The 21,222-nt window shown below is 43.1% G+C and overlaps 2 protein-coding genes across 2 annotated transcripts; both read left to right on the plus strand.

The window, feature by feature from the left end:
* The first annotated feature begins 3,612 nt into the window (after nucleotides 1-3,612).
* Nucleotides 3,613-7,753, plus strand: LOC147873749 (uncharacterized). The gene is made up of 2 exons (XM_087349898.1): nucleotides 3,613-3,801; nucleotides 6,430-7,753. Exon 2 carries the CDS (start codon nucleotides 6,458-6,460, stop codon nucleotides 7,511-7,513), a length of 1,056 nt encoding a protein of 351 aa, XP_087206024.1. The 5' UTR covers nucleotides 3,613-3,801; nucleotides 6,430-6,457; the 3' UTR covers nucleotides 7,514-7,753.
* Nucleotides 7,754-10,559: 2,806 nt separating this feature from the next.
* On the plus strand, nucleotides 10,560-14,638 carry LOC147873750 (uncharacterized). Its single transcript, XM_087349802.1, has 3 exons — nucleotides 10,560-10,565; nucleotides 11,707-13,404; nucleotides 14,452-14,638. The coding sequence occupies exons 1-2, from the start codon at nucleotides 10,560-10,562 to the stop codon at nucleotides 12,454-12,456; spliced, it is 756 nt and encodes a 251-aa protein (XP_087205928.1). The 3' UTR covers nucleotides 12,457-13,404; nucleotides 14,452-14,638.
* Nucleotides 14,639-21,222: the final 6,584 nt, after the last annotated feature.

A 21,222-nucleotide genomic window follows, 5' to 3' on the forward strand; every position in this document is an offset into this window, starting at 1 on the left:
TGTTTAAAAATAACGTCGTGTTTTTTATCCTTTTTTAATTTTAAAGACGATTTTTGAGGGGCCTGGGCGCTGTTGAACCCATCGCCCCTGCGACAGGGAAAATGTTTCCTTCCTTCGGATCCCGATTATTCATTTTGACCAATGAGAGAACGCAGGAAGGTAAAAGCTCTGGAAGAAGTGTCCTGAGTTCGATTTCCTTCAAGGGCGGTTCCTTTGGCTCCGAATCTAAGCGAGCCAGAAGAAGGGATCAGAGTTTTTTGCTTCGAAGAGGAGATTTCGGAAACGAAGGCTTCGACACTGAGTTCGAGTCCCGACAAGGATGGTTTCTGTTGACGGGAAAGCACCCACGAGAAGAAATCGACGCCAAGGCAAAATTCTTTTGTTTCGGAGAGGAAATTACGGGGTCTAAGGTCACAGACACGAAAACAGTCCTCTGTTCGAGTCTCTGTTAGGATGTTTGTTTCTGGGGTAATTTTTACGGGCGTATTAAACTCGCACGTTCAATGATGAGGCCTGTAAGCTACCGGGTGTTTCCGAATTAATCTGCAGATTTTGTGTGGTTATAGTAGCCCATAATTTTTATTTATTCGTAGTTTATTTAACGACGCAATTTCAGAAGCTCCGAGCATTAAATCCATTGATAAATCCTATTTTATTGTTTGGAAACACAAAACTAGCTTCATTTTGAATTCCTGTCGACTAACACGGATGCCACCAGATGTCTCAAAAATAAAGTGCTGTACAATTTGTAGGGTTACCCAAATATCGGAAAAGTTTTTGTGGTAATATAATTTACCGCATTTGACCAGTGGATGAATAAAGCACATAGTTTGGTGGATAAGAATAAAAAGTGTATGAAAATGTGCCCCACTGACAAGTTCTTGTGCACACGAATGTTTTTAAAGCACTGGACTGACTACCAACTCCCGACAATTGGTTTTTTCGCCTCAAGCGTGAACTGTACGTGCAAAATCGAGAACTTGGGCTGTTCTCTGGGGTGACGTCAGAGCCCTGAAGCTGCTGGTCCAGGCGGAGATAAGGCCTACAGAGGGAGGACTTTCAAGTTTCTACCCCCACGGCCTCCTTAACTGCGGACATTGGCCACGAGGGCTGAGGTGTACGTAGTTTGATGGGTAAACCAGTTAGAAGGCGTTCACTGATAATGTTGCGTATCCATTAATTAAATATGAAAGGATGATTATGAATGATAAATCGCGGGAGTACATTCTGTGCTTGCTTTAAAGTAACTGAGAAGAACCAGGAGGCTGGGGTTAGCCGGTGCCAACATGTTAGTTAACTGCGATTGGATGAAGCCGATATTTTCGGCGTGTTTTAAGGGGGAGCAGGAATTGGATCTATTTTTCTTTTAGATTATGGTGCCACAGAGTTTCAATAATCTCAGAGACGGCTTCAAATGGCGGATGCAAAGTTTGTTATGAATTGTGAATGGGACAGGCTGAATGTGTAAATGGATTTTAGGAACTGCTAAGGAATTTGCCTTCGACAAGGTGGGGATTGTGTCGTTGTACGAGATTCGAACTTAATATCGAGAACTTCGCCCCGTAGTCCACACAAAACTAGGATCGCGATCGACTATGGCCGCCAGATACGGAGTGTTTCGGATAAGCATTCGCGGACAGCCGACAAGGGGTGATTCTCGGACTTGTGGGTTGTCGTGGGGCTAACAATTGCCGACTGTGAGAATAAGAAATTGTTCCGACGTTTTGTGCGTGTCCTCTGACTGGGACGGAATATTTGCAACGACCTAAGCTGGACTAAGCGTAATCAAAAATAAAAGACAAATGACTTGTTCTTATGCTCATTTGCTCTTTAACGCGATGCATGCAATATAAGCATATGTCTATGTTGGCTAATATATGATAGGTGGGTATTAGTATTAGTACGCCGAATTCCGCTGGGCTGACAAAAATCTAATTACTCCTTAAAAAGGCTTGCAGTGCACTCTGTTCACGCCAGATTTAATGAAGAAATGTTGGCTGATTTGGTTACTGGATCAGAGGGACAGGTCTGTATGCAGCTCGTAAAAGTAATGGGTAAAATAAATTTCACTGCCTCATTTCAATTGTGATGTTAAAACCTGTGTTCTATACAGCGTTCTTTCACGCAGGCGAAACCTGTCCAACTAAAATCAATATTAATGTGCGATAGCGGATGCACTCTATGGAGTACTCTTGGTACTATGAGCGTTGGGGGGTCGGGGGTTCATACTCGTTGTGCCATCTCTCGGGGAAATAAAGAAGTTCAACCGGTTTTGGTAGCTCTATCAATAAAGTGAATCAGCATTATTATCTACTTTAATCACAGTTTCCGAAATCTGACATTTTAGACTCCCAGATTCTTTTGACCGTATAATCAGTGCAGTTTTGCCTAGAATTAGGAAGTTTAATCTTGAAACAGTATTTAGGTATAGAATGTGCACGCTGATAACTCCAGTTGCTTGTGCTTCTAAATGTCGTACAAGGGAATGGTCCAGTTGACCAGGTCAAAAGGCACTTGTAAAGCTGCGAAAGACTTGATAAATCACACACCCAATAAATACTAAATACGAACCAAGAAGCATAGGACTTAGATCAACCTAACAAGTCACTTCTGTGACAGTTACAGTGCACAGATTTGTAGGTAGTTTTATCAAATGCATTTTGTGAGCTCTGTTTGATTTCTGATATATTTATGAGCCTGTGTATCAGATGTTTCTGAAGTCTTTCAGAGTCTTACCAGCGTCTGGCCCACAGACTTTATTGGAATCCACCAGGAAATGCCACAGTGCTGCTGTCATGTGTGAGTATGGTGGTATAAATTTGAACTGCACATTCCAATTTTGGACACATTTTGTGCAACCTTGTACAGTGTATTGGCAGCTCATATTTACCCATCAAACTACGTCTATCTCAGCCCTCGTGGCTAATGTCCGCCAATACCTCAAAACAGTGAAGGAAGCCTTGGGGGTAAAAACTTGCGTCGTTAAACAAACTACGAATAAATAAAAATACATGGTTTGCTATAACCACACAAAATCTGCAGATTAATTCGGAAACACCCGGTAGCTTACAGGCTTCTTCCAGAGTTCTTACCTTCCTGCGTTCTCTCATTGGTCAAAATGAATAATCGGGATTCGAAGGAAGGAAGCATTTTCCCTGTCGCAGGGGCGATGGGTTCAACAGCGCCCGGGCCCCTCAAAAATCGTCTTTAAAATTAAAAAATTATACAAAACACGACGTTATTTTTAAACAAGGGAAAAGTAAATTGCAAAATTTACTTCAAGCCTCGTTTCGTTACTTTTAAATTAATTTCCTTTTACACAGAAAATGTTTAATATTAATTTTTGATTTCTTACAAATTATAACTTGGAGTAATCGAATTTGTATTTCTTTAACTACAAAGAATGTGTAAATATATGTGTTCATATAAAATACGAACGCCTGCAACAATCAAGGCTGGCATGCGATAAGGTTCATTTCTCAGTCCATATGCACGCTTGAATGAACCGTATTGCACTCCCTCTACTGACTGTTGCGTCATAGTTACGTCTGCTTTGTTGTGTTGGTATAAATAGCAGGCAACAATCGACTTTCGTCACTCTGGTTCGAATTGTGCTGCAAAGAGGTTTTGGTTTAAGTGCTTCGAGAACGAGATACTTTTGTGTTGCCTTAATTAGCAAAAGCCTTTCGTGGATTTACGTTCTATAATTTAGTGACAATTAATATTTCGTTCGATTAATATTTAATTTATAATTAAACTTTCGCTGCCTGTGAACATCGAGATTTCCTCCTCTCCACAAAGGTGAGCCAAGGGTTTCCTATTTAATATTATTGCTCATTACATTTACAGGTTATCATTTACAATTGTGAGAAGGATTATTGCAGTGATGTGCTGTCTCTTACGAAAGTTTACCGCGGATTTAAACGCTGTTCTTCCCTTCTGGAAGCTGTCGGTCTCCGCATTCCTGCTCGGAATCTGAGAGACTCTTCTATGTCCAGTTGCAGCCCTTCGATTAAAAACATTCCCTTTGCTGGACGCTCATCAACTGCTGATGCTGTCTGCTGGGGCGTCCATGAATTTGTAAGGAAGATCGCTTCCTTTAATCGGATTTTACGAAGTTCTATTTTATTTGATTTATTTAAATTATTATTACAAACATCTGATGCATTCAGTAGCAATTTTTCTTTGTGCATTAACGTCCTATGCACTCGTGTGTTGTTTGATAATCTCTTTGTTGTTACCTTTCCATCTTGATTGTTGTATTCGTCTCGCGTGCTGTATCTGTAATTGGCTATTGAATTTTTATTTGTAATTTTCTGTGGCATCGTGAGGATTGGTATGCAATTGTTAAACATTGTTGTTGTGCTCCAAATACTGTCTGCATTTATAGTAAATAGTTCAATTTCTACAGCAATACAAAAAACCTAGTGAATTAATTTCGTAACTCTTTTAATTCGTAGACGGCCCAAAGAATATTTAAGAATTCCGAATAATCGCTGCTTACAGAGTAACCCTTAAATAAGGAATGTAACGTTAACTCGTGTACGAACTAGCACTCGGTTTCAAGTGTCGTGAAAACTGTGAAGTTCTTCTTGAAGTTCAGTGCGGAGCAACGAAGCTTAGTAGCGTTTTGCTTTTGAGTTTGAAACGATGATGAACCAACTGGCAAGTATGATATCGTCTTATTAACTGAAGGAACGTAAATTCTGTTTCTCGGAATTGAAATCGTAGTATCTCGATGTACCTGTCCTTGCTTTCACCGAAAGTGCAGGAAACGTTTTCTCATTTCGATTTATCCTGCAGTGCGTCCAAGGATGAATAATACATACAAAATATCGTATCCCTGGATTAATTTTTAGCATAATAACAGACTAATCGACCGGTCAAAGACCAAAATATTAATAATATTGTGACGTGTTGCCTTGAGAGCAGCATAACAATGTCAATAAACAGTTTAGTAGTCTGTTTATTGACATTGTCGCGTCTGGCATTGTTGTTAGTTTATAGACATTGTTGCGTTTAGCATTGTTGCGTTTAGCATTGTTGTGTCTGTTTAATGACATTGTTGTATTCATTTATAATTGTTGTGTCTATTTAATGACATTGTTGTATTTGTATAAAAGCCGAATGACAAGCGGTTTTAGAGTAATCAGCAGCAACAAATCCCAGTTTGAATGGTCGAGGCTCCCGCCACGACGAAACCCCGTTAGCGTTAGCAAAATTTCCGTTCTTATATTACGACCGTTTACCATTTCCAGCAATGCGTCTTGTGCGCAGGAATGGTTTCACCTAGGTAGGGACGATGCTTGCGCTTGCGCAGGCCTCTGCCCTCAGTTAGCTTCTTTGGTTGGTTGGTTGGTTTTAGAGTAGTTGGAAAGGGAGAGTGTTGGAGAGAGTGTTGAGGAGAATCAGGATGTAGAAGTTAGTTGCAAGCGATATGCTGTTGCGGACATTGGGGGAGTCGAGTGAGTGGAGTCAACGAGAGGTCTGGTGTGGCGCCGAGTAAGGACTGGTCGGCTACGTGTGGGAGCACCGGGTACGTGGACCGGGGCGGCTGAGGAGCCAGCGAGAGTCCAGTGGGGTGCTACGGGCCGACGCCGAGTAAGGAAGGGTCGGCTACGTGAGCGAGCACCGGGTACGTGGACCGGGGCGGCTGAGGAGCCAGCGAGAGTCCAGTGGGGTGCTACGGGCCGACGCCGAGTAAGGACGGGTCGGCTACGTGAGCGAGCACTGGGTACGTGGACCGGGGCTGCTGAGGAGCCAGCGAGAGTCCAGTGGGGTGCTACGGGCCGACGCCGAGTAAGGAAGGGTCGGCTACGTGAGCGAGCACCGGGTACGTGGACCGGGGCGGCTGAGGAGCCAGCGAGAGTCCAGTGGGGTGCTACGGGCCGACGCCGAGTAAGGACGGGTCGGCTACGTGAGCGAGCACCGGGTACGTGGACCGGGGCGGCTGAGGAGCCAGCGTGTGTCCAGTGGGGTGCTACGGGCCGACGCCGAGTAAGGACGGGTCGGCTACGTGAGCGAGCACCGGGTACGTGGACCGGGGCGGCTGAGGAGCCAGCGAGAGTCCAGTGGGGTGCTACGGGCTGACGTGTAAGAGAAGAGTGTGAAGAGCGGAGCTCGGGGACCAGATAGACTCGATGGACAGTGCGAGAGAATGTGTGTGTGTGTGTGTGTGCACAAAGACTCGAGTGTATTGTTGTAGAGAGTTGACTGTATGTGCAGACCACTGTAACTGATTTAGTTTGATGTGAATAAATCAGGGTTGACAATCCAAGGTCGCAACGCCGACCCACGTTACAATATAAATATAAGAATACGTAGTATAAATTAGTATTTCACGTGTTCCGAATTTCGTGTTGCATTTAAAAGGGCACTGATGCTATAATAGCATTGGAAGGTAATAAGATGTATCTTTTTTGACTACAGGTGCCTGAGGAGAAAAGCGATAACAACCATGGAGAACGTTAAGACATTGATAGACGATCTGATTGGTGATGGAAAGAAAGAAAATTGTGGAGAACAAATATTAGCAGAAACTTTATTTATGATAATAGCTCATTTCGCTCGCATGGAGAAAGAGCTGGAGGTCCTTCGTGAGCGAAACAAAGACGTCGAGGACATGAGAACAAAAATCAAGAACTTAGAGAAGCGAAAAGTGATTGACAATAGAAGCACACACGAAACGATAAATGGTCTGATTCATGTAGTATCAAATATCATGGCCGAAAGCGTCAACCTGAACGAGCAGATTCAGAGCTTACGTGACTGCCACTATCAGAACTTGGCGCCAGCCTGCAGTGAGAACTGGGACGAGGACTGCAGTGACAAAAGGGACGAGGACTGGAGTGAGAACTGGTACGAGGACTGCAGTGAGAATTGGGACGAGGACTGCAGTGAGAATTGGGACGAGGATTGCAGTGAGAAAAGGGACGAGGACTGCAGTGAGAACTGGTACGAGGACTGCAGTGAGAATTGGGACGAGGACTGCAGTGAGAAAAGGGACGAGGACTGCAGTGACAAAAGGGACGAAGACTGCAGTGAGAACTGGGACGTGGACTGCAGTGAGAAAAGGGACGAGGACTGCAGTGAGAACTGGGACGAGGACTGCAGTGAGAATTGGGACGTGGACTGCAGTGAGAAAAGGGACGAGGACTGCAGTGAGAACTGGGACGTGGACTGCAGTGAGAATTGGGACGAGGACTGCAGTGAGAATTGGGACGAGGACTGCAGTGAGAATTGGGACGAGGACTGCAGTGAGAATTGGGACGAGGACTGCAGTGAGAAAAGGGAAGAGGACTGCAGTGAAAACTGGGACGTGGACTGCAGTGAGAAAAGGGACGAGGACTGCAGTGAGAACTGGGACGAGGACTGCAGTGAGAATTGGGACGTGGACTGCAGTGAGAAAAGGGACGAGGACTGCAGTGAGAACTGGGACGTGGACTGCAGTGAGAAAAGGGACGAGGACTGCAGTGAGAACTGGGACGAGGACTGCAGTGAGAACTGGGACTAGGACTGCAGTGAGAAAAGGGACGAGGACTGCAGTGAGAAAAGGGACGAGGACTGCAGTGAGAACTGGGACGTGGACTGCAGTGAGAAAAGGGACGAGGACTGCAGTGAGAACTGGGACGAGGACTGCAGTGAGAATTGGGACGAGGACTGCAGTGAGAATTGGGACGTTGCCTGCAGTGAGAAAAGGGACGAGGACTGCAGTGAGAAAAGGGACGAGGACTGCAGTGAGAATTAGGACGAGGACTGCAGTGAGAAAAGGGACGAGGACTGCAGTGAGAATTGGGACGAGGACTGCAGTGAAAATTGGGACGAGGACTGCATTGAGAAAAGGGACGAGGACTGCAGTGAGAATTGGGACGAGGACTGCATTGAGAAAAGGGACGAGGACTGCAGTGAGAATTGGGACGAGGACTGCAGTGAGAACTGGGACGAGGACTGTAGTGAGAAAAGGGACGAGGACTGCAGTGAGAATTGGGACGAGGACTGCAGTGAGAATTGGGACGAGGACTGCATTGAGAAAAGGGACGAGGACTGCAGTGAGAACTGGGATGAGGACTGTAGTGAGAAAAGGGACGAGGACTACAGTGAGAATTGGGACGTGGACTGCATTGAGAAAAGGGACGAGGACTGCAGTGAGAATTGGGACGAGGACTGCATTGAGAAAAGGGAAGAGGACTGCAGTGAGAATTGGGACGAGGACTGCATTGAGAAAAGGGACGAGGACTACAGTGAGAATTGGGACGAGGACTGCAGTGAGAACTGGGACGAAGACTGTAGTGAGAAAAGGGACGAGGACTGCAGTGAGAATTGGGACGAGGACTGCAGTGAGAATTGGGACGAGGACTGCAGTGAGAAAAGGTACGAGGACTGCAGTGAGAATTGGGACGAGGACTGCATTGAGAAAAGGGACGAGGACTGCATTGAGAAAAGGGACGAGGACTGCAGTGAGCATTGGGACGAGGACTGCAGTGAGAACTGGGACGAGGACTGCATTGAGAATTGGGACGAGGACTGCATTGAGAATTGGGACGAGGACTGCAGTGAGAATTGGGACGAGGACTGTATTGAGAATTGGGACGAGGACTGTATTGAGAAAAGGGACGAGGACTGCAGTGAGAATTGGGACGAGGACTGCATTGAGAAAAGGGAAGAGGACTGCAGTGAGAATTGGGACGAGGACTGCATTGAGAAAAGGGACGAGGACTGCAGTGAGAATTGGGACGAGGACTGCATTGAGAAAAGGGACGAGGACTGCATTGAGAACTAGGATGAGGACTGCAGTGAGAAAAGGGACGAGGACTGCAGTGAAAATTGGGACGAGGACTGCATTGAGAAAAGGGACGAGGACTGCAGTGAGAATTGGGACGAGGACTGCAGTGAGAACTGGGACGAGGACTGTAGTGAGAAAAGGGACGAGGACTGCAGTGAGAATTGGGACGTGGACTGCAGTGAGAAAAGGGACGAGGACTGCAGTGAGAACTGGGACGAGGACTGCGTTGAGAAAAGGGTCGAGGACTGCAGTGGGAATTGGGACGAGGACTGCAGTGAGAAAAGGGACGAGGACTGCAGTGAGAACTGGGACGAGGACTGCAGTGAAAATTGGGACGAGGACTGCAGTGAGAATTGGGACGAGGACTGCATTGAGGAAAGGGACGAGGACTGCAGTGAGAATTGGGACGAGGACTGCAGTGAGGAAAGGGACGAGGACTGCAGTGAGAACTGGGACGAGGACTGTAGTGAGAAAAGGGACGAGGACTGCAGTGAGAATTGGGACGAGGACTGCAGTGAGAATTGGGACAAGGACTGCATTGAGAAAAGGGACGAGGACTGCAGTGAGAACTGGGATGAGGACTGTAGTGAGAAAAGGGACGAGGACTGCAGTGAGAATTGGGACGAGGACTGCATTGAGAAAAGGGACGAGGACTGCAGTGAGAATTGGGACGAGGACTGCATTGAGAAAAGGGACGAGGACTGCATTGAGAAAAGGGACGAGGACTGCAGTGAGAATTGGGACGAGGACTTCATTGAGAAAAGGGACTAGGACTGCAGTGAGAACTGGGACGTGGACTGCATTGAGAAAAGGGACGAGGACTGCAGTGAGAATTGGGACGAGGACTGCATTGAGAAAAGGGAAGAGGACTGCAGTGAGAATTGGGACGAGGACTGCATTGAGAAAAGGGACGAGGACTGCAGTGAGAATTGGGACGAGGACTGCAGTGAGAACTGGGACGAAGACTGTAGTGAGAAAAGGGACGAGGACTGCAGTGAGAATTGGGACGAGGACTGCAGTGAGAATTGGGACGAGGACTGCAGTGAGAAAAGGTACGAGGACTGCAGTGAGAATTGGGACGAGGACTGCATTGAGAAAAGGGACGAGGACTGCATTGAGAAAAGGGACGAGGACTGCAGTGAGCATTGGGACGAGGACTGCAGTGAGAACTGGGACGAGGACTGCATTGAGAATTGGGACGAGGACTGCAGTGAGAATTGGGACGAGGACTGTATTGAGAATTGGGACGAGGACTGTATTGAGAAAAGGGACGAGGACTGCATTGAGAATTGGGACGAGGACTGCATTGAGAAAAGGGACGAGGACTGCAGTGAGAATTGGGACGAGGACTGCATTGAGAAAAGGGACGATGACTGCAGTGAGAATTGGGACGAGGACTGCATTGAGAAAAGGGACGAGGACTGCATTGAGAACTAGGATGAGGACTGCAGTGAGAAAAGGGACGAGGACTGCAGTGAAAATTGGGACGAGGACTGCATTGAGAAAAGGGACGAGGACTGCAGTGAGAATTGGGACGAGGACTGCAGTGAGAACTGGGACGAGGACTGTAGTGAGAAAAGGGACGAGGACTGCAGTGAGAATTGGGACGTGGACTGCAGTGAGAAAAGGGACGAGGACTGCAGTGAGAACTGGGACGAGGACTGCGTTGAGAAAAGGGTCGAGGACTGCAGTGGGAATTGGGACGAGGACTGCAGTGAGAAAAGGGACGAGGACTGCAGTGAGAAAAGGGACGAGGACTGCAGTGAATATTGGGACGATGACTGCATTGAGAAAAGGGACGAGGACTGCAGGGAGAATTGGGACGAGGACTGCATTGAGGAAAGGGACGAGGACTGCAGTGAGAATTGGGACGAGGACTGCAGTGAGAACTGGGACGAGGACTGTAGTGAGAAAAGGGACGAGGACTGCAGTGAGAATTGGGACGAGGACTGCAGTGAGAATTGGGACGAGGACTGCATTGAGAAAAGGGACGAGGACTGCAGTGAGAACTGGGATGAGGACTCTAGTGAGAAAAGGGACGAGGACTGCAGTGAGAATTGGGACGAGGACTGCATTGAGAAATGGACGAGGACTGCAGTGAGAATTGGGACGAGGACTGCATTGAGAAAAGGGACGAGGACTGCATTGAGAAAAGGGACGAGGACTGCAGTGAGAATTGGGACGAGGACTTCATTGAGAAAAGGGACTAGGACTGCAGTGAGAACTGGGACGAGGACTGTAGTGAGAAAAGTGACGAAGACTGCAGTGAGAACTGGGACGAGGACTGCTGTGAGAAAAGGGACGAGGACTGCAGTGAGAATTGGGACGAGGACTGCATTGAGAAAAGGGGCGAGGACTGCAGTGAGAATTGGGACGAGGACTGCAGTGAGAACTGGGACGAAGACTGTAGTGAGAAAAGGGACGAGGACTGCAGTGAGAATTGGGACGAGGACTGCAGTGAGAATTGGGATGAGGACTGCAGTGAGAATTGGGACGAGGACTGCAGTGAGAATTGGGACGAGGACTGCATAGAGAATTGGGACGAGGACTGCATTGAGAAAAGGGACGAGGACTGCATTGAGAAAAGGGACGAGGACTGCAGTGAGCATTGGGACGAGGACTGCAGTGAGAACTGGGACGAGGACTGCATTGAGAATTGGGAGGAAGACTGCATTGAGAATTGGGCCGAGAACTGCAGTGAGAATTGGGACGAGGACTGTATTGAGAATTGGGACGAGGACTGTATTGAGAAAAGGGACGAGGACTGCAGTGAGAATTGGGACGAGGACTGCATTGAGAAAAGGGACGAGGACTGCAGTGAGAATTGGGACGAGGACTGCATTGAGAAAAGGGACGAGGACTGCAGTGAGAATTGGGACGAGGACTGCATTGAGAAAAGGGACGAGGACTGCATTGAGAACTAGGATGAGGACTGCAGTGAGAAAAGGGACGAGGACTGCAGTGAAAATTGGGACGAGGACTGCATTGAGAAAAGGGACGAGGACTGCAGTGAGAACTGGGACGAGGACTGTAGTGAGAAAAGGGACGAGGACTGCAGTGAGAATTGGGACGTGGACTGCAGTGAGAAAAGGGACGAGGACTGCAGTGAGAACTGGGACGAGGACTGCGTTGAGAAAAGGGTCGAGGACTGCAGTGGGAATTGGGACGATGACTGCAGTGAGAAAAGGGACGAGGACTGCAGTGAGAAAAGGGACGAGGACTGCAGTGAAAATTGGGACGAGGACTACATTGAGAAAAGGGACGAGGACTGCAGTGAGAATTGGAACGAGGACTGCATTGAGGAAAGGGACGAGGACTGCAGTGAGAATTGGGACGAGGACTGCAGTGAGAACTGGGACGAGGACTGTAGTGAGAAAAGGGACGAGGACTGCAGTGAGAATTGGGACGAGGACTGCAGTGAGAATTGGGACGAGGACTGCATTAAGAAAAGGGACGAGGACTGCAGTGAGAACTGGGATGAGGACTGTAGTGAGAAAAGGGACGAGGACTGCAGTGAGAATTGGGACGAGGACTGCATTGAGAAAAGGGACGAGGACTGCAGTGAGAATTGGGACGAGGACTGCATTGAGAAAAGGGACGAGGACTGCATTGAGAAAAGGGACGAGGACTGCAGTGAGAATTGGGACGAGGACTTCATTGAGAAAAGGGACTAGGACTGCAGTGAGAACTGGGACGAGGACTGTAGTGAGAAAAGTGACGAGGACTGCAGTGAGAACTGGGACGAGGACTGCAGTGAGAAAAGGGACGAGGACTGCAGTGAGAATTGGGACGAGGACTGCATTGAGAAAAGGGGCGAGGACTGCAGTGAGAATTGGGACGAGGACTGCATTGAGAAAAGGGACGAGGAATGCAGTGAGAACTGGGACGAGGACTGTAGTGAGAAAAGGGACGAGGACTGCAGTGAGAACTGGGACGAGGACTGCAGTGAGAAAAGGGACGAGGACTGCATTAGGAATTGTGACGAGGACTGCAGTAAGAACTGGGACGAGGACAGCAGTGAGAATTGGGACGAGGACTGCAGTGAGAACTGTTACAAGGACTGCAGTGAGAACTGGGACGAGGACTGCAGTGAGAACTGTGGCAAGGACTGCAGTTAGAATTGGGACGAGGACTGCAGTGAGAACTGGGACGAGGACTGCAGTGAGAACTGGGACGAGGACTGCAGTGAGAACTGGGACGAAGACTGCAGTCAGAACTGAGACGATTACTGCAGTGAGAAAAGGGACGAGGACCGCAGTGAGAACTGGGACGATGACTGCAGTGAGAACTGGGACGAGGACTGCAGTCATAATTGGGACGAGGACTGCATTCAGAACTGGGACGAGGACTGCAGTGAGAACTGGGACGAGGACTGCAGTCAGAACTGGGACGAGGACTGCAGTGAGGACTGGTGCAAGAACTGCAGTGAGGAGTGGAACGAGGATTGCAGTGAGGACTGGTCAAGGACTGCAGTGAGAACTGGGACGAGGACTACAGCGGCCAGGGCGCTGACCAAGGCAGATTAGATGTGGCTGTTCGTTCTGCAAGTGCGGTCGAACATTCAGAGATCGGCCTTCCGAGGCTCAAGGACTTCGATCCGCTCCAACTTCTGGGGACAGGAGGCATGTATGATTTCTTGTAGTAAAAACTTCACAAATTAACTGTGGATTTCTCTACTTATACAATATGGCCCTGATTTTGTGAACCGCTCCAGTAGCAGTAAATCAGCTGAGACAACAGCAATGTAAGTGAGAAGAGTGGAGCTTAACCTCCGTCTAGGAACACTCACGCGACTTACATTTACGCAAACGAATCTGCAGAAACAATAAATATTTTAGACGTCAGTTACAAGAGTTACTCCATTCAGACATTTGCTAATATGAACAAGTGTTGTTGGATCATAATCTTCCTAAACTCAGAGCCAAGTCTTGATTAATAATGTTCTATAAAGATTTAGTGTCAGAATATCAGAGAACGTTTATTGCTTCCAGAAGATGGTTACAAATTGCTTGGAATTTTGTTCTGCCGAGCCTAAGGCAATCAAAATTTTCTGTCAACGATAATTTTCTCTTTCTGATGACGGGTGATTGACATTCTTCTTGAATGTCATCTGCGAAATGTTGTTAGTGGAAATCGATTCCCTACCAAAGGTAAAGGGCCAGAGGAGGGCGATCAAAATAAGATGGAACCCATATTCAGAAATAACCTGCTTCTTCCTTTGATGTAATTGATATTCTAATTTTCTGTTGTGATAACGCTCTACTAAAATATTTCACGATCACCGTTGATAAATGACTAATAGATGGCGATACGCTCTTGAACAACATTTCTTTATGGTTGAATATTGATTAAACAGCATTCATTGAAGGACTGCGAAAATTAACTTGTGTTTTCAAGTTGGTGTGACTGGGTCAGTGACCCTCCGAAGACGATTCAAAGCATAAACATTATAGGAGTATGTGTTTAACAAAAATAATTCTGATTATGTATAATGTATTATTACACATAGAAAATACCGCAGAGCTAAGTGGGCTTTCTTTCTGTTTGTGTCACCCGACACGGCCATTCATAGAAGACATACTTTATTATCTTATCAACATCATATTAAGTAAGTTCCAATACATTTGAATTTACTTGCTAATTTTTTGATTTTGTTATTGGTATTGCAGGCATGCTCTTAAATCGCTCCAGTCTTGATGCCTAATGGATCGCACTGAAGAGGGAGTTCTCCGCATTTCTGAAGTTTGGGATGTGATGAGTGATATTTTGGGTGCTTCAATTTATTGGAATTCAGCTTGTAACATTAACAATTTATTTTAATTATTTCCAATAAATGATATTTACCATTGAAACATATACTTGAATATAAACAGATTATTTGATAAACAGCTACATTTTTAACCATTTGTATAATTTTTAAGTTTTCCCAAAATATATTCTTATATCTGCATGTATGTCATCACTTGACTGTCGCAGTATTATGCAGCAATGAAGATTTATGTGACATTACTAATACTTGTAGGAAAACTAACTCAGTTAGAACTTCATTCTTTACAGGCTGCATCCCTCAGACTAAGACACAAAACATTCAGAAACAGTTCCTTTGCAATTTTCAATCCACTCGAACTGTCAGCAAATTACTGTAGTTGCGGAAACATTCTTTATTTTCTGTGGCACCGTTTTTTGTCTTTCTCAGGAACATAAAGAGAATGGGTGGAAAACCTGGAAACAAAACTAAAATGTTAAGGAAATCATGCTTTAAAAGGAAATGTTCCCAATGTATCGTGATATGAAGGATTATCAAAAGGGGCAAGAGTCGAGCCGATGCGCTGATGCTGACAGGCAGAGGCAGACACTTGATGGGTTGAATAACTGCAAGGAAACTGAGGCTGACACTCAGGAACATTCGAGTTAATACAAAAGATCACCGTACATAAAATGAATGCACAGTTAACATTTCTCGCAATAAACTTTGCTCGAGAAGGAAACAATACTTGCTGAAACAGAACACAGCAGAAATGTAATTAAGAGGGTAGTAGTTTGTTGCTAACTACTCACTTTCCATTCTGTCAGCAAATGACTTTCTGGGTTACCTTTTAGATGCATTAAGTGAACAGGTATTTTTTATATTAATATTGGTATTCAGTAAATATCTCTCTATTAATTTTAACTTTACTTAAGTGTTACAATTTTATAGTTCCTGGAAGGTCTTGATGGTAGAAGCAGACCCTCTGGATGGAGGAACTCGATATAACGATATTAAGTGGAGATTTTCTGGTCATTAGATACTAAAATGCACTGAAATCTATGACTGATATGCTAATGGTAATAATGAATGGACATTGCAAATGGTGTCATAATGCTGCAATGTGTCTGCTGTTATACCATAATTAAACGAAAAAAGTCTACAGTCTCTTACAGCTAAGAGTTCTAAATCTGTGTTGCTTCTTTTTCAACGTGAACATGGCCTTTGCAGTTGTTCCCTCCTTGAGAGCCTTAAGTGCGTCTTCGTACTGACAACAAAGAGTTTGTCTTGATGCCAAGTTTTTCATACTCCAGATGCCTTCATACGCCAGGCGATGAAATTAATTATGTGTCATGACAATAATTAATGAATAATAAATGCAGATTCATTGCCTGACACCTCTGCAATAAATAATATATGTGCGTGTGATTCTTAATTGCATTCATTTCATTTAAGGATTGTGATCTACTCCTAAAATCAATCCAAGATGAAGCTCCTATAAACAAATGGTCACAATTGCCTTGTCAGAGGCTGCAGCAATGAAGCATCAGTTCAGACGTAATATTTGGACAGGAATAATTGGTGATCACATTAAGAGTTAGTGTTTAAACTCTTGGGGTGTCTTATATACATTTTCAGTAGAATTACCTTGAATACTACTGGCTGTACCATTGACAGTGTAAAAAAAAACTGTGTGGTTTACGCAAGGCTAAGCTCCTGTTCATTTACCTGCAACATAAAGCAGCTTTTGCACTCTCATCACACACATTGATGGATGAGATAAACCAAATCGACTTTGTGGCCCGATTTTACATCTACCAACTCCTACCTGTGGGGGAATCTGAACGGCATAATTTTGTTGGAAAGAGTCCACATGAATTACTACCTTTGGCATTTGATTCAGTGGCTGGGACAACAGTAGCACATATGACTGGAATTTTTCATTGCACTACTATCAGGAATTCTTGGTGTATCAGAGGTAATTTATGCACTCAATGGAAGAAGCAGTATTTTCAGATTTTTTTTTTGGGGGGGGGGGAGGGGGGGCTTTTTGAAAGTTAAGATGCTGTTAAACTATGCTTAAGTACAAAAATGAATGTGCGTCTAATAAGCTGTTTTACTTGTCTCATTTGATTTACTGATGCTTCCAATTCTCACTAATCAGGTGGTTACTGTGTCAGGGTTTAATATTAATATTAAACCTCGACCCGACACAGTAATACTTCTAGATGTCTTCCGCCAGACACGTCATGTCTCTATCAACTCATCACCGACTAATATTGAACATCAGATGAACCACGCCATATAAAAAACAATACCTTCGTTCTAATATATAAGAGTAATCTGATAAGAACATTTCAATAAACTGCATAACATTGTAAATGATTGTAATTCGAGTTTTAAATTTACCAATCTAATTTATACCTGAGGACGGTTAAATATAACCGAAACATGTCGTAAGAGACGTTCCAATATGTAAATCGATCATTCGATGCGGAACGTGAAATGATATTTTAAATATTTTATATTTTATTATCTTATTAAAATTGTGATTTGACGGAAAATATTAAAATATTAACATAATTCACAATATGACGCAAATATACTACCTTATGTCTCATTGTATTGTTGAGTGAGTGCATCAGTTCATGACGTTTGTAATTCATTACGGTTATTGTCTTATGTCTAGGTGGTATTTATTTTTAAGTTAAGTACTTTAGGTTAGATGGTTTTGTAATCTAAGAGTTGGTTGATTTTGAGTGGGATATGTTGTTTTGTTGTGTCTTATTGTTTTTGTTGTGTCCTTTTTTATTGTTTTGTTCTGTCTCATTGTGTTGATGTATCTCATTGTTTTGTTGTGTCCCTTTTTTATTGTTTTGTTCTGCCTCATTGTGTTGATGTATCTCATTGTTTTGTTGTGTCCCTTTTTTATTGTTTTGTTCTGTCTCATTGTGTTGATGTATCTCATTGTTTTGTTGTGTCTTATTGTTTTTGTTGTGTTCCTTTTTTATTGTTTAGTTCTGTCTCATTGTGTTGATGAATCTCATTGTTTTGTTGTGTCTTATTATTTTTGTTGTGTCCCTTTTTTATTGTTTTGTTCTGCCTCATTGTGTTGATGTATCTCATTGTTTTGTTGTGCCTCATTGTTTTGTTGTGCCCTTTTTTATTGTTTTGTTCTGCCTCATTGTGTTGATGTATCTCATTGTTTTGTTGTGTCCCTTTTTTATTGTTTTGTTCTGCCTCATTGTGTTGATGTATCTCATTGTTTTGTTGTGTCCCTTTTTTATTGTTTAGTTCTGTCTCATTGTGTTGATGAATCTCATTGTTTTGTTGTGTCTTATTATTTTTGTTGTGTCCCTTTTTTATTGTTTAGTTCTGTCTCATTGTGTTGATGAATCTCATTGTTTTGTTGTGTCTTATTATTTTTGTTGTGTCCCTTTTTTATTGTTTTGTTCTGCCTCATTGTGTTGATGTATCTCATTGTTTTGTTGTGTCCCTTTTTTATTGTTTAGTTCTGTCTCATTGTGTTGATGTATCTCATTGTTTTGTTGTGTCTTATTGTTTTTGTTGTGTCCTTTTTTATTGTTTTGTTCTGTCTCATTGTGTTGATGTATCTCATTGTTCTGTAGTGTCTCATTGTTTTGCTGTGTCTAATTGTTTTATATCTTATTGTAGGTCACTGCCACCGGGTATAAACCCATTTGCAGTCAATAATAAATAATAATAATAATAATAAAAGTCTCGATATGTGTGTTAAACATTTTTTCATCCTCTTAGTTCATAATTGTCTTGAATTTTTAAATCTGTCAGTCATTTGTCCCCTTGGACTGGGTTATTTAGTGGATTTTGTTACCTCCTTGAATCCACTGAAATATTTACACTGTAAAAAATTTCTTACAGGTATGTGGTTTTCAGTGGTCAGCTACATACAGAGAACTCATCTCAGGTCATGGTTACGCAAATAATCAACTAATTATGTGGAAATATCCATCAATGACAAAGGTAAATGATCATAATTTTAGTGAGATGAAATGTTAATAGAGAAGGGATTGAAAATGAATTGGTTATTTCTGAACGGTTTGTATTGGGAGATGTCTACAAAAGTTCACTCAGGATATTTTCATGTATTTTAAAATTATACATATATAATTGTTTAGTTGGAAGATAGATTTATTTCACACTTATTTTTGAGCATCCTGTGGCTGAGATTTAATTCTTGTAGAACAGGCTCGTGAAACCAGCCACTTTTGTATATTATTGTCTTCCTGTCTGACTTAGTGTTTAGCACCACAAACATGATGTTCCTGATGCCCAGTCAGGCACCCATTACCAAATATTTTGTAAACGAAAGTCTTCTTCCCCCACTCTCTATTTGCTTCATCATAAATCATGGGTCAGTATACATACTTATGCCGCAGTACATGGCACCAACATGAGAACCTGAAATCTCAGAAAATGTTTATCCAATACTGTCATGGCAAACTTTGTAATTTATGGTTATTTTGATATTGTTCCCATCACCTTTACTCTGCCATGCTTGAGGGAATGAAAGAAGAAAATGGGGTGGTTTTCCTGGCCTCTCAATTTGGTCTCAACCCACAACTCCTATGGTTCTTCCTCTTGACCTTTCTTCTGTCTCTGTTGTGTTTCTTAACCTGTCATTCCCATCTTTATCACAGCCTCCATTGTGAACATATTCCTTTCACTTTCATGTTCAAAGCCTTCTTTGGGATTTGTCTATTATTCATTCCTAATAAACCATTGTCCACACCATTTCCTTCTGTTCTTTGCTAGTTTTCCTTCCATGGCATTTAACTTAGATTCTCTTTCATTTTTTTAAATTTTTTATCCTATCTCTTTTAGTATTTCAGTCTTTGCTTCTTAAAAATTGCATCTCTGCTGCCATTAATCTAGTAGTTAAGGAGTTTACTATTTAACATAAGAATTATGATCCTTAAATTTGGATTGAAACTCTTTTATTTTCATCATTGCACTGGGTGAATATTTTAAATTTGTACAGGAACCACAGACATTAATAACTTCTGTGGTCCCCGTACAAATTTATAAAGTATTTCCATAAAATATTTTTCATCTAAATGTCAGACAGGATCTTGTCGTCCAAACAAACCACTAACACAACACGAATACCGGTACCACCTTCTGCAGGCAGAGTCAGTTTGTATTTTTACTCCAAGAGTTTATTGCCAAACCCCAAAGCTGGAGAACTGGTTCTTGCACAATTTTATCAGTAAAATTAGAGCATTGATTAAGTTAATTAAATCAAGTCTTGAATTAATTTCAGGTTGCCGAATTAACTGGACACACAGCACGGGTCTTGCAACTGGCTATGTCTCCAGATGGAGATTAACTTGTAGATCAGCCTGTGCCTTACTGGTTAGTTACATATTGAGACAATACCTTCCGTGTAAGATCTGAAGCTTTCACGGGGACTAAGTATAATGAATTCTTGGGCTACCAACAGTGTAAGGTTTTTTCCTCCATTAAAGCAACTTACAAGGCTGGTAGCCCGAGAACAATTCATTAAACTTTCCTTATTCATTTTTATGTACACTGACTGGTACATTTTTCCCCAAAAGCTGATCTTCAATTCTAGCAGAATAATATAGAAAAATTTATGGGAATCAGTTTAGGCTGTAGCTCAGCTTTCCTTGTGTTCAAAAATTGTTATAATGTGGAAAGGTTGAGAATTTCTCCTCTTTGAGAATGCAGGAGTGATGAAGTACCTGACTTAAGATAAGGGTCAATTCTGGGCTTTTGTGGTAATGAACACTGCCTGATGTTTCATAATCTCACAGATTTTCGTGAACAGCTGAATAAAAAAATGTAGTTTGTTAGTCAGGACTTGCCATAAGATATTGAAATTTGTGTTCAATCTCTGAGTGAAATATGTCAGACTGTATTCTGGTATCATTAAAATATATAAAATTATTCTATTTCACTTACTTCATCATCCAAATTATAAACTAAAGTATTCTGAAAAACTGGATTCTGCTTCTGTCATCAGATACAAAAGCAAAAGGGGATAGAAATCCTATCTTTTGGCCCTCCTGCCTAAGACCTGCTCCAGATTAAAAAAAGAAAAGAATTATATCCTCCCTCTTCAATACTGGAAGATTAGAGCAGAATTCAGCTTCCAGACACTGTGGTCTTAGTATTTAATAATTCAGAAGATGGACAATGTGCGAAATTGCAATTCTGCACATTATACTTCACAATCACCAAAATACTTTAGACTCTGATTAGATTTCTTGTTTTATATTCAGAGTCCTGTAAAGCAGTATGAATTCACAAGAAAAATGGTTGATGAAGTGTTGCAATAAATAATACAAAATTTAATACAGATGAAAGAAAACACTGTCCTGATTGAAAGTTACATTCTTCTATCACTCAAGGTTCAGACACAGCCATGTGCACCAGTCTGGCCTCTGACAAACCCCCACGCCCAAAGCACACATCTTCTGTAGCAGCTAACCCTTTGAAAGTGTGACAGAGTTCAAATATTTTGGATCAGCAATAACAAAAGAAAATGATATTCACAAGGAAATTAGAAGTGAGATTGGATTACAGAAATGCTTGCTACTTCTCAGTTCAAAATATTTTGTCTTCCTGTTTGATTTCCAAGAACATAAAGATTAATATAAAAAACAGTAATTTTACCTGTTGTTTGTATGGG

The sequence above is a fragment of the Zootermopsis nevadensis genome, unplaced genomic scaffold (genome assembly GCF_977971745.1).
Source record: "Zootermopsis nevadensis isolate Lab colony 2312 unplaced genomic scaffold, Znev_1.0 Znev_ptg000016l, whole genome shotgun sequence".
Classification (NCBI taxonomy): domain Eukaryota; kingdom Metazoa; phylum Arthropoda; class Insecta; order Blattodea; family Termopsidae; genus Zootermopsis; species Zootermopsis nevadensis.

What these genes read in the sequence shown, in the direction of transcription:
- LOC147873749 (XM_087349898.1), top strand. Translation starts at nt 6,458, where the DNA reads ATGGAGAACGTTAAGACATTGATAGACGATCTGATTGGTGATGGAAAG.